The 14,029-nt window shown below is 39.4% G+C and overlaps 1 protein-coding gene across 3 annotated transcripts in view; it reads right to left on the bottom strand.

Annotated features, from left to right (window-relative positions):
- LGR5 (leucine-rich repeat containing G protein-coupled receptor 5) overlaps nt 1-14,016 on the bottom strand; it is a 137,195-nt gene extending 123,179 nt beyond the window's left edge. For 2 of the 3 annotated variants that reach the window (XM_008576103.1, XM_008576105.1), the window contains exon 1: nt 13,765-14,016. In XM_008576103.1, the coding sequence (XP_008574325.1) occupies nt 13,765-13,976 (212 nt within the window). In that variant the 5' untranslated portion in view covers nt 13,977-14,016. The remainder of the gene's footprint in view (nt 1-13,764) is intronic. The other variant, XM_008576104.1, reaches the window with a different exon arrangement.
- Between the last annotated feature and the right edge of the window lie 13 nt (nt 14,017-14,029).

Genomic DNA, 14,029 nt, shown 5'->3' with positions numbered 1-14,029 from the left:
AAACTTCCTTATGAAAATTAAACTCTTTTGAATGTACTTTCAGGTAGATATAAGCCTATTCCTTAAATCCACTTTTTGTACTTAGAGGAGAATTATTTTTTCAGTTCTTAATATTAAAAAAAAAAAAATAAGGAAGCATATATTTGTTGTGTTGAAATCTTTGTTTTTCCCTGAATGCATCTTTGGCTCTGAGAGAAGCCTGGATTCCCTACCTTCTCTCAGCAGCAGGTGAGAGATGCATCTTCTCAAGTAGCAAGTCAACTGCTGATACTGGAGCTTCTAAGAGCCCAAGAAGCTAACAAACTGAATTCTTCCTCCAGTCAAGAAAAATCATGAGTGTGGATGACATGAAAAATGAGAGGATAAAAACAACTCAAGTTTGGGCCGGCCCGGTGGCGCACTGCTACAGTGCGCCGCTTGGGAGCGCGGTGGCGCTCCCGCCAAGGGTTCGGATCCCACATGCAGACCGGTTCCCGCTCACTGGCTGAGCGAGGGGCAGGCGCAGCACAGAGGGTTGCGATCCCGTTGCCGGTCCCAGTCCGGTGCGGGCGCGACACTGAGGGTTGCGGTCCGTTGCCGGACACGAAAAAAGACAAAAAGGAAAAAAAAAAAACAAAAAACTCAAGTTCAGGGCCACAAATTGTGGGCCATTCATTAAATTGTATCTGAGGGGTGGACTTTGAACATTGGGCCACTAGCCCGTTCTCTGTGACAAAGTGTTCACTCAGCCATCAGCTAAACTGGAGATTTGTGCAGTGTCTACACATCCATGTGCAAATATGAAACTTGATTCAAAACACAGAATCTTTTATGAATTTGATAGCAAGGATCAGAGATAAAAGTTAGAATGTTTTTATTTATAACAGATGCTGGGTGATGCCCAATTCATTTGAAGCTGCCTCTTCTTGCTCCCCGTATTCTTCTTTACCTCTAGGTACCTCTCTGCTGTTCTCTCATTTTCAACATTAGAAAATCTTGTTTAATAAAATTATGTTTATACTTCTAAAGTTTCAGGGAAATTAATGTAGCTATTTTAGAAAATATCAGTAAAAAGGTAAATGGTGTATTTGAAGAGCATGTATTTAGTGTAATAACAATTGTAACATCAACAACAAAAACAATGGCACCTAACACTGAACACTTCACCTATGAGATGCTACCAATGTGCTTTATGTGCATTATCTTACCAATCTTCACAGCAACCCAGTGAGGTAGATATCATTATTATTGCCATTTTATAGATGAGAAAACTGAGGCACAGAGTAACTTGCCAAGGTCACTCAAGACAGGGCTGCGATCTTCATAACAGATATCTCATCTCTAAGGTGAGGATAGCAATTACTATTTTAGTGTTTGTTATGAAGGTGAAATGAGAAATGGAGGGTAAAGTGTTAATAGTACTTTTCGACTTTTTTCCTCTCTGTCTTGGGAATTTACAAACAATGCAATCTGCCAAATTTGGAGGAAAGAATCTCTCTGTTACCACATTACGAGATTATATCTGAGATTATATCAGTTAGTCTCACTCTCTGTTGCACATTTGGTGACCAGAAAAACGGCACCTTATATCTTAGATGTGGACAAAGTGCAAGTCTTACATAGAGTTTAGGGAAACAGGAGAGTGCCCTCCAGAGAGAGAAAACAGTGCTGACTCTCCCTTGAGTGTGCCCAGGTCATGTCCCCTTTTGAAGTTGCCCAGGCACAGACATGCACGGGCACAGAGTGTTTTAAAACATAGGCTTTAATATTATTCAGGTATGGTGAGGCTCACAGACCAGGAGACAACTGCCATTGAAAACATAGCTTGTTACTCACAGTTCCCAAGAGGAGGGGTGCCTCACGCATACAGGGACACATGGGGAAGAAGCACCAGAGTTGATCAGGGGACTGAAGCAGAGGGAGAAAAGCATTGGCAAGAACCATTATTGTGGTTTCCACAGGAAGGAGTGGACGTGGCTGGGTAAGTGGGTTTAGAATTAGCTAGTTTCAATAATTTCAGATAATTTCAGTGGGCTCTTGGGTATAGGAGCTATACCAACTTGCCTGGTATCTGGCCCTGGGGTGATTAGGACAGGGAAATACTGACCTTTATCCTACAGGGCCCTGATAAGTAGGTGGTTGGGGTGTGGGCTTTGAATTGGTTGGTTTACAATATGAAAGGCACAATCATCTGAGACTCATTTGCTATCTCTAAGAATTAGCTAGCCCATGGAAGGGGTTGGTTTACAATATGAAAGGCACAATCATCTGAGACTCATTTGCTATCTCTAAGAATTAGCTAGCCCAGTCTCTCTAGGATCCACAAGCCCCCAAGATCTCAAAGCATCATAAAATAGAGAAAAAACAAGCAAACAAAACCAAAACATGATTAATACACAGGAATTCTGCATTCTGACCCAATTCCCAGAGCTATTTCTTTCCTCTTTGGTCCGAGAAAATCTACAATTCAAGGGGTATATAGTACAGCAGTGGAAACAAAGTAGATATAGTATGGCGATCAGATGTGGTGAGAGCTGTGACAGGGCTGTGCTCAACATGACGTGGAGCATCAAAGACAGGTTTCTAAATGGTGCATCTCAGAAGGCTTCCCAGAGGAGGTGGTATTTGAACTGGGCATGGAAAGATGCATGAAGTTAGCAAGATGCAAAAGAAGAAAGGCAATCCAAGCAGGGACCAACACATGCAAACACCTGAAGGCATGAAACAGGGAAACTGTAGACTGCAGTTTGATATGCTGGAGAGGAGGGAGCGTCAGGGTGGGTAGGGAAGGGGAAGTGGCAGCAGAGTTGCAGGTGGGGGATGAGGCAAGAAAAGTTGGCTTTGTGGGCTAAACCGAGGTATTAAATGTTATGAAACCCACAGGAAACCACCAAAGGATCAAATATAGGAGAGACATGACCAGAGAAGTAACTTAGACAGACTAGTGAGGTGGTAGGGAGGGTGTGTGTGTGTGTGTGTGTGTGTGTGTGCGCGCGCGCGCGCGCGTGTGTTTGGGGTCTATGTAGGCCACGAGAGACTGCCACAGTTATCCAGGCAAAAAATGAGGAGACCCTAAATAAATGCAATTTCAGTGCTAGAGGAGAAAGGGAACAGATACAAGAGACATTAAGGTGACCTACATTTGGTCAAATTAAGGTCACAAATAAAATTTAAATGACAGCAAACGTATGTTTAACTACTATGAACAGAAATGTGGGAAATTAATTACACATTCCTCAAACTAAATCTGATTGTTTCTCTTTACTCTGAAGATTTTTAGGTGATACAGAGACACTTGATCTGTATCTAGGATAGATCAGAGTAAGATGACAAGGTAAAAATCCAGTCACATACCTAGATATGAACATATATAACATGCATAAACTACAGGATATTTGCCAACATCTAGAAAGGTAACTAGGAGTTTAAAAACTCTTTTGAGTATCTGGCATTGGAGCAAAAGATGACAAGAAGCACTGGATAAGGGGTTTCAGGAGACTTGGGTTCCAATTCCATCTTTGCCAGCTATCTGATTTTGGGAAAGTCATTTACCTCTTATGAATATGAATTTCATCATTTGTGAAATGAAGGTGTTGGATTAGCAAGAAGCACTGGATAAGGGGTTTCAGGAGACTTGGGTTCCAATTCCATCTTTGCCAGCTATGTGATTTTGGGAAAGTCATTTACCTCTTATGAATATGAATTTCATCATTTGTGAAATGAAGGTGTTGGATTACGTGACTTGCAAGTTCCTTTCAATTCTAAATTCCATGGGTAGACATAGCTTTTGATGCATCTAAATCCTCTGTAACCTATCTATTTTAATTCTGTTTATTTGGGCAATTTGGGTAATGCTCTAATAATCACGATTAAATTTCACTCTTGCACTGTGTAATGTGACCTTAGGTATACAGCTTAGTCATTCTGGTAATTTGTGGATAAAAGATTATCCTTGTAGTTCTTTACAGTAGGACTTACTCTAAATGTAATTAGCTATTAGCTGAAGCTCTGAATTGGTCATGTTATAATTAAAGTAAATCTACCAAAATTAGCCTCTCCTTCCCAATACACAATTAATTATGTTCTGAGAAGTTCCTACAGCTAAAGCAAAGGGGGCTTCAAATTACTATGTAATAGTCATTTGGGACCAGACCATATCCACCTAGCATTTCTCACTATTGTTAAGACCTTGAGGAAGTAGACATTTTTCAGGGAGGCTAGCAGCTGTAAGGTGGAAGGTGGATATTTGTCAGTTAATCATGTTGCTAAAACTTTTGAGATCTTCAAATGAGCTATGCTTACACCCTGGGAGAATCTGGTTTAACTAGGATTTCCTTTTGCTACTCGAGCTTGAAGATTCAATGAAAAAAGATATTGAACTTCTTCCTGTACTCTCTGTTGCACTGAGTCCCAGAGACAACAGCTGCTGGGGAATGGGGGCTGTGGAGGAGTTAACAGGGATAGTGATATAGCTTCTCCAAGTTAAAATCAAAGATCCTAATTTTGGTGCACTTAGAGTTGATACTTTAATCCCAAAGACTCTTCTTTCTAAACTTCCCTTTATTTTGTAATTTGAAATTCTGGAGGGGAAAGTGAGATAAGGAAAACACATCCTCCCAGTTCTCCTCTGATACTATCTAGCAGTGAGGGATGGAGAAGGATAAAGAGAGACACAGGAGAAATATAGCACCTGGGAACAGGTGTCTGATGGAGTCCAGTCACTCACTGTCTCTCAGTCCTGCCTGCACTGTCCCTTGGGCGGCAGATTTCCTGTTAGCCTTTCCACCTCTCTTGCTGTTCCTTTTCTAGGCTTTACTCTATTGTGCAGTTAAAACTATAACAATTATAACAGAGGTTTATTGCCAAATGCAGGCATGTCTTCTAAGGACAGGATGTATGAAGAGAAAATAAAAGGTAAGATTTCTTATCTCAGTCATTAGTAGAAGATTCCTAACTCATTCTGTAGATTCATTCAACAGACATTGTGAAGCGAAAGTCTCTATATGTATACAAAATAGACGATTAAGGAATGTAACTCCTTCCATGAAAATTTTATTTGGTTTTCATACTCAAATAATCTTCACTGTATATGTATACAAAAACTGAAAGGTTTGTGTTAATTTCGTGTTGATAGATTTAAGGACCAATTGATTATGTAACAGAGTTCTTTCAAGTAAGTGCTTTGCAAGAAAATTTATAACCTAAAAATTTCAAGCACCATGTGGTGTTTCGTGTCAAACCAATAAACTCATTAAAATAACATTGGGCAAACCCAAACACAACACAATGAAAGTCCTAACATAGCCCACATTAACCAACCAACTTTAAAATAATATCCTTGCTATGTACTAAGGTTAAAAATTCTGCAAATTCTTTATATTTTTTCCACTTGAGATCATGTGTGGTTTTCTGCTTTCCTGAGAAATACACTTTTGTGGCTTTTTTGATCAAAGGAAGGTTACTTTGCAAATAGACATCTTTTGTAGATGTCCCTGCTCTAGTTAATCAAGGTTTCAATAAAAAAGAAGGGCAAAAGTATTTACCTGTTTTTTAGTGAAACATAATTCTTAGGTTCTGTTTTTAGTGTAGACTTTGGAAAGAAGGCACACATGTAAGGTTAGCCACCACAGTTGTGTGTGTTTGTGTGTGTGTGTGTATGAGGGAGACAAGGAGGGGGAAAGAGGAAATAAAGGAATTTGGCTGCAAAATTGAGTAACAGTTTGAAACACTTGGCTTCCAGTTGTGAAAGATGAGCAACACTGAGGAAAAGGCTGGGCTAACAAGGGACCACTTGAGGAAAGCTTAATCTCAGCTGGCAGGCTGACAAGGAAGGTCAGCTTGGTGCATGCGTTCTCAGCTGGAGTTGGGCTCCCTTTGCCAGGACAATTGTCTTCTGCATTTCAGCTTCTGAACCGAACTGAAGGTGCCTTCACACGGCCAGTTCCTTAGTCTCTCCCCTTAAAAAGGTTGGCCCTCCACTGCCATGTCCTGTCAATGTATGGATCATTTCCGCAGAGCAAATGGCACAAAGAGAATTGTTTCTTATTGGTGTGTTGGTGTGTGTGTTAGTGTGTGCATGAGATCCTTTTCTTCCGCTGTGATCACCACAGTCCTTGTTTAAAGATAAAGCAAAACTTCTGAAGGCAAGAAGGATAACAAAAACATGAGAAAAAAGGTGCAGAAATAAACAGCAGGACACTTGAAAATTAGGGGTTGCTGAACAATTTTAAGTTATTAATGTTAAGGTAATAAGAAACTAGAGTATGAGAGTACTGTTTTAAGAGATTTTAGGGATTGTACCCCAATGTATTCTACATTTTCTAAACTTCAGTACTTACTTGATGAGGGGCTCTTTACACTGTATATAATTTATAATTAATTGATCACCTATATTTTGTGTGTTGACTTCATAATACAGTAAATGGTTAATGTGTATCAGGTTTATAGCAGCAAATGAATTGAAGAACTGAAGAAATTAAACATGCAGTTCCGGAAGGGTTCTTTGAAGGAGGGGACTTTTCTCTGACTTATCCATATTTCTATTTGATACAGAAGTCTGTATCACTGGTCTAATCGTTAAACCATGTGTAGTTTTAAAATATATGTGGAGGAATTGTACAAAACTTTGAAATAATTTTCTATGCTGAATCAAATGGATAACATTATGACACCTTTGTGACACCAGTTCATCTCATCTCATCCATTTTAAACACGAATATAAACTCAAATGAAACTTGTCTGTTAAGAAAGTTTATGTTTCTCTGAATTAAGAAGTATTTCCACAGAATACAGCTACTTTATTTGACACATAGATATGGTTGTACAAAAAAGTTTTATTTTTACTTAGGAGGTTACAAATCTATTAATCACTTTTTACTAGACTCTGGCAGCTACTACACTATATCTAACTTGGAGACAAGAAAAATTGTTTCTGTGGGAGTAAGAAAATGGATTTATAAAAATATACCTACTAAACTTCAAATACTGGCCCTAAACTATACAAATGTACTTCAAAAAGTTTGTGGAAAATAGAATTAAACGAATATGAATATTTCCATGAACTTTTTGAAGACCCCTTATATAACATCATGCTTATTTTATTGAAAATTAAAAACTTAATTTTGCTCTAAAATACCTTGAAGAAATATTTCTGGCATTAGAGCTTTGTACGTTGTGTTTTTGAAAAGAAAAATGTTCTGAAATATATCAGCATCAATTAAAATTATTATGAGATATAATTGTAAATTAGAAGACTGGTTTTCTTATGCTACTGGTAAACTAGCCGTGAATATAACTTCAAAGAGGTCCTAAAGTATTTTGAGCAATCAAAATATCCTTAGAATAAGCTTACAAACCTCCATCAAGCTTCCAGGAATGGCACCTGTGTCATAAGGTTGTTGTGGGGATAGGACTAAGTATTTAGCATAGTGCCTGACACCCAGGAAGCACAATATAAGTATCAGTTGTTATTATTACTGTTATTAAAATAATAAAGTAATTTGGATATGTAAATTCTGGTGCATGTTCAAATAAACAACTCATTGCATCATTTAAGTTGAACACAATTCAATTGTATTTCAAGTGGGCCTGGGCCATAATTGTGATACCAGGAGCCTGTGTTGTTCTGTTACTTGTAAACTAGTAGTTCTCATCTATCTTTCACTGACCCTTTTTAGCCACTGGGGTTTCAGCAGCTGGTTCAGCCAATTCTATTCAACATTGCAAATATTTACTGAACATGCCTGAAGAGTCAGGCACTGATGTGGGCACTTGGGATATAAAGTGGAAAATATCCTACCCTTGAGGAGCTTACAGCCAAGTGAGGAGAATAAAATCCTGAAATAAAGTAAACTCATCACTACATTCTGGAGTATTATTCCATCTGACTTTAAGGAAGATTTTTCATGGTCATGGGTAGGTTCCTTTGCACATGCTCAAAGTAAGTTTTAGCTTCTCCAATTTGACTTAAGCAATATGAATAGAAGAAATCTCTGAGGGTATGAAGAAGCACTCCTGCTCATGAAGCATCTTTTAGACAGTTTCCCCCTAATGCTAACAGCTGTTAAGAGTTTCCTAGCATTGCCACTAGAAAATGTCATTCCATTTCTTGAAATCAAATGATTAATGTTCTATCTTCCAGTTTCAATCAAGTAAGGCATTTCCATCGGGCTTACCACTGTTAATCAATGTAACAGAAAAATTAACTGGAAGAAGCAGAAGAAAATGTCACAGATTTTAAGAATGGATCTGCTTCCTACCTACTGAAAAAAATCAATTTTGAGTTGTGAGAATTTTAATGAAAAATTCCACATGACAGCCTGTGAAATGTCTCATTTTCCCATAGATAATGAGTTCTACAGGTGAAATTGGGCATTAGTTGGTGTCTACGATAGCTAAATAAAAATGTGGATTGAAGTTGACAGATCTGGGAATAGAAGAGTTGTAGTGGATTGGAACTCACGGGAAAATTTAACAAATGAAATTCTACTGAGAACATCAAAAAGAACAACAGGGTTAGATAATCAGCTCGTTTAGTTTGGTATGTAATATATCAGTGTGACCTTAATGCTGGTCTGACTTATCTCCCTACTTCAAAATTTCCTATAAAGGAAAGCATCGCAATAGGTGTGAGGAGGTTGAATCTTATAGGAAGGAATTTGCCTTCTCACGAAGACTTCAATGAACCAGAAATATCTACTTGAGGGGTGTTTATAAGGAAATGTACCATTTAGGTTTATTTTGAAGTTATGTAAATAACTGAACAAAACAAAAAATTTACTTTACAAAATTGCTCAATGCAGAACCCACTACTGTTTTTCATTTCTGTCATATGCCATATGATTTGGATTAATTGGGAACACACTTTAATTTATAGCTAAAATGACTTAAATGCATAAATTTGATAGAAGAAACATAAAAATGCTTCACTGAGTAAGTTAAAATTAGGTATCAGTTACAAAACTATAAATATTCTGTAACGTCTTTAATTTTACCATAGCTTTATTGGGTTAATTGTTTACTCTGATATTGTTTCTATGCCTTTGACAGCTATATATTTTGGAAATTAAAAACAAATAGTTCAGAAAAAAAAACTTAGCTATGAGAAATCATAGACCAATTTTATGTTTCTGAACTTCTTTAAACATATCCAAGTGTGAATGGTTCCATTATCAAAACATGACTTTGTTTAACTACACAGGCTATTTCTTGATTCCAGTCGTCTAACTCATTTATGATTGCTACCTTTTGTTACTTTATCAGAACTCCTTTACTCTGAAGAAAATGAATAAGGAGGGAAGGAAAAACTGAAGATCATGTTTATTATATGTAAAAATGCATTCTTGTCATGCAAACTCTGCCATGCATAAGCTGGACATATTCAGCAAAATATTTATTCTAAATTTATGCCACAAAATTGTTTGAATCAAAATTCACTACTTTAAAAAATTACTCAGACTAATTTAGTCAATTAGTTTCAGTAATTGTTCCCATAACAAAAACATTACACAGGGAATCCTGGAGAAAAAGAAAGAACTTCATTATAATGCAGAAAAGTTATTGACATCGTTACATTTTAAACAAATTTTAAAAGTAGGTTGTAGAGTAAACTGTATAAATTTTGCAACTGATCTAAATTTCAAGGCTTTTATAACAGTAACCCTTTTGTAACCATTTAAGTACAAACATTTTCTTTTATGTAAAATACTTTGCTTGAAGGGAAACAGAGATGTATTAAATCATTTTCAAAGAGGATTCTAAAATTTTTCTTTAATTTTGAAACTGCATTTTAAATGCTCAAAATACTTATATGATACTAGGACCATACTTAATTTAACTAATTGAGGTTTTTGATCAGATCTTATTAACATCAGTTTTACTAATTATGTATAAAATAAAATTTTATTTCAAAGTTACATATAGAAAAGTAATCTAACTACATAAAATTAAAACCCCCCAACTTTTATCTCAGTTATTTTGGTTCATACAACATAAATTTGCTTGTGGATGAAATGTTCATAAGCTTAAGCAACAGCAAAGAAAAATTCGGTTTTCATTTTAAAATAAAATAGCTGTTCTAGACCAATAAAGAAAATAATATTTACAGTATTAAGATGTTCATTAGGATTTAGTTTTCTACCTGGATGCCATACCTACTTGATGAAAGATACATCAAAGTAGCATAGACAAGTTTACTTTTAAGACCCTATTAGCAAAAATGTTCACATTTGATGCATTAAAATAATTTACCCACAATGAGATTAGATGCTAGAACTAGTTTATTTCTGATAAATCACTACTGGTAGATGGAGATGTATTAAATGTTGTAAACAATTATTGTCTACTTTTGTATCTCAACCTTGATGTGCCTTATTTTCTGCTGAATGAACTTTATTAGCCGCTGTTAGTAAAATCAGAGCCCATAATCATTGGGGCTGGGGGGGGGGGGGGGAAAGACAGAAGAGATTAAGGCTGAGATTTTTCCAGTGTTTCCACTATGTTCAGTGGTCCAGTTACAGATCTATTGGGGAATGCAGTTTAGTAAGAAAAGAGAGTTAACATTAATGTTTGGACTGGCTTAAGATTTAGCTTTTCTGGGAAGAAAGATTATGGGGGGGGGGGGGGGAGGGAAAGACAGAAGAGATTAAGGCTGAGATTTTTCCAGTGTTTCCACTATGTTCAGTGGTCCAGTTACAGATCTATTGGGGAATGCAGTTTAGTAAGAAAAGAGAGTTAACATTAATGTTTGGACTGGCTTAAGATTTAGCTTTTCTGGGAAGAAAGATTATAAAACGGAACATAAACAGCTCTCACCTTCTATGAAGAGATTTAGGAAACTTTCTTTACTTACAAGTCTGACTAGCCAGGTATCAGATTGTGGCAAATCTATTTGCCAAATGTGTACCGCTGGAACTTGCCATCGTTAATCTGTCTGAAGAAAACGAAAAGCTTGTTCTGTGTGTGTGTGTGTGTGTGTATTAGAAGATAACACGTTGACTGAATAAATGGCAATAACCTATTACAAACAATAAAAGTGGTAGCTCTGGCCTTTCACTCATATCAGTCTTTGCACACTGCAACTTTCTCATCAAAGCTTAATCACGAGCTGGCCGGTTAGCTCACTTGGTTAGAGCGTGGTGCTCATAGCACTAAGGCGGGATCCCAGCCACCAAAACAAAAACAAACAAACAAAAGCATAATTACCACTGGGCCACAGTGGAATGGAGCCATAACTCGGTGTTCTCTTTCAAGAGCAAATGGAAGTTATTCCTTAAAATAAAAAAATCAGTGAAATACATGCTTATTTACTTGAATATGAGTAAGTCAAAATTCTTTTAGGTTAAGACTGCACAAGAGAAGGCAGAAATGGTCAGATAATACTAGGTGTAACCAAAAGAGGGCATCATCTACCCTTAATGTCGGCACAGAGTGCCTGTCGTTATGAAACAAAAAACCCCCAAACCCTCAACCCAGACAGAAGGGCATCCTATGGCCACTGGCATTTTGAACTCTATAAGAAGACCAAATCATGAAATCACACATTATGAAGAGTATCAGGTCAGTTATTTACTTCAGTTCTGATCTCTACATTCAGCACTCACATACCCTGAAATGTTACCATTAGAAGCAAGTATTTAACATTTATTGTATCACTTTTCACAGACATTCAGAGTTTAATATTTTATAGGGTACTGAGAAAAGTTCCCCTTAGGCCAGGGTACAGGCTGTCACCAAATAGCATAATAATATGACATTCAACTTCCTAATTGTATCTTAACTTCCAGGGGTTGTCTATAATAGATAGAGAACAGTGGCAGTAGGTGGCAGTAAGTTCTCCTGAGCACACGGAGGATGCAGTTAAGTGCATTTGAAGTATGTGGGAAATGGTTTAAAGCAGAATTTTATGCCAACTTTTAGTAACAGAAGCCTAACAAATGTTCATTCTTTCAAGTGGGAGAAAAAAACACCGTGACAGTATTCCTATATTTATTTTCTGTATGCTTGAACATATTTTTTAGTGAATATATGATTTAAATAATAGGTAAGCGTTTAGGAGATTGCACACCTTCCTCGTAGACAAATAAATTTTTGCAGGGCGATGGGGAAGAACAGTTCTAGGCCTCTAAGTGAAACTGCCAAACCGGTCTCAGAAATTCACTATACTGGAGAACACTTGATACTAGAAACACTGCCTTTAGTAGTGTACCAGAGAACGTGGGGATGAGTGTTCCGCATCATAGTAGGGACAGCTGTTCAGGAGGAGGCAATGTGAATTTTGAGAATGATCATTTAGGAAAGCAGATTTCCATGGTTGGAAAAATATCACTACCACATGCGATGAGTACAACTGAAGGCAAACCTGGTGGGGAAAATAATTTTATAATCCTTTCAGGTAAAGAAAAGTGGCCAAAACAGTTTTATGGTAGATGAAGTCACTGCCATCTACCAAAACTAAAATCAAGCAGGATGGTACCTTTCTTTCTTTTATTATTTTGGGCCCCTTTCTTTAAACTCAATATTAAGGCAAGTAAAAAAAAAATATTTTTTTCTTCCTCTCTCTGTCTCCAAAAAAAGAATCACTACCTAGTGGAAAACGTTGTGCAAGCCTCTTCATGTTTCTTCCCTCCAGAAAACAACTAAACAGAGGAAAGACCGAGTTCACAAACATCCCATCTGGCTCTGCCAAGGCACATCAGAGAAGCCGAAACTGGGATTGCGAGGGCTTGGGGTGGGCTTACTGCAGTGTCTCCAATAAAGCCTAAATGTTTCATCTTGTGGTCACGAGCGCACATTTCCAGGCTGGCTTTGACCCTGATCTCTCGCCGAAAGGAACCGAGCCTCAGATTCCTGACACAGGAGTGGGGAGAGTAGTCACCATGGTCCCCGAGAATAGGGTTCGTCTTGGGTCACCTCATCCACCCAACCACCTGTAACTCTCAGGCCTGGGTTTTTCAGAGGCAAGATTATGAAATAAGCCGCTACCTCCCCTCCGCCGTCAGGGCTTTGGAGGGGGCAGTGTGGTGGGGGCAGGAGGGGTGGGATGATCCCCAAGGGATGACAGAGAGCTTCAGGTCTCTCCTAGGGTGTCGCGCCGCTGTTTACCTGCCTGGCCGCCTTGAGTCCATTTCCCCGGGGGAGGAGATGGTTAAAGATTACACGGCGGCCGCGGGCACTTCAAAGGGCGGCTCGGGCAGCCAAAGGTAAAGATAACGTTCTGGCAGCTAGAATCGGGGTTTGCGGTTGCCACATTTTAATCACTTCGTTAAAAAAAAAAAAAGAAAGAAAGAAAAAGAAAAAAGTTTTCATTATGCTACAGTGCAAGGGATGGAGAGTCAGTCCCTTTGGACCAGGGCAAGTTAGGTTCCTCGTTTGAGGAAACTTTTTACAGCCCATCTCTTCGTGCAACGCGACTGGGGTTGAGGCGGGGACCAGCCCGGCAGCCTGTCCTTGGGCTCCAGGCTCTGGGGCACCAATGCCCAATCCACACACAAATGCCTCCACTCAGAGGAATTCGCCCTGCGACGTGCCTAGCGCGGGACCGCGTAGCTGCGGCTTCCCGGGCTGCACTTGAAGCCGTTTCTCTGCGGGCCCGGAAAGTGAGGGCGCGCTGCCCCCGAGACACGTGCGTTTCCCGGGGGGCCCAAACAGGTCTGGCCAGGACGCCCTTAGCAAGCTCGCCCGCCTCCTCCAGAGGAGACGGGCGCCAAGGAGCCCCCGGCGTTGATTTAGACTAGTCCCCCTGCCCCTCCAAACCCCCTTCCCGGAGAGAGGTGGGGGCGCACTTACAGGTAGGAGGTGAAGACGCTGAGGTTGGAGGGCAGCTCCGCGAGCCCCAGGTCCGAGCAGTCCACCCTGAGCAACATCCTGCCGTCGGGCTCGCACTGACAGTGCGTGGGGCAGCCCCGCGGCAGCGCGCCTGGCCTCGGAGAGCCGCCCCCGGCCGCCAGCTGCAGCAGGACAGGCAAGGACAGGAGCACGCCGACCCGGGAGGTGTCCATGGTGCCGAGGCAGGGAACCGCGAGCTGGACGCGGGCGGAGGGCAGCGCCCGGG

The sequence above is a fragment of the Galeopterus variegatus genome, unplaced genomic scaffold (assembly GCF_000696425.1).
Source record: "Galeopterus variegatus unplaced genomic scaffold, G_variegatus-3.0.2 Scaffold1289, whole genome shotgun sequence".
Classification (NCBI taxonomy): domain Eukaryota; kingdom Metazoa; phylum Chordata; class Mammalia; order Dermoptera; family Cynocephalidae; genus Galeopterus; species Galeopterus variegatus.
The sequence above is the reverse complement of the archived record's forward strand: the minus strand, read 5'-3'. Positions and strand labels throughout refer to the sequence as shown.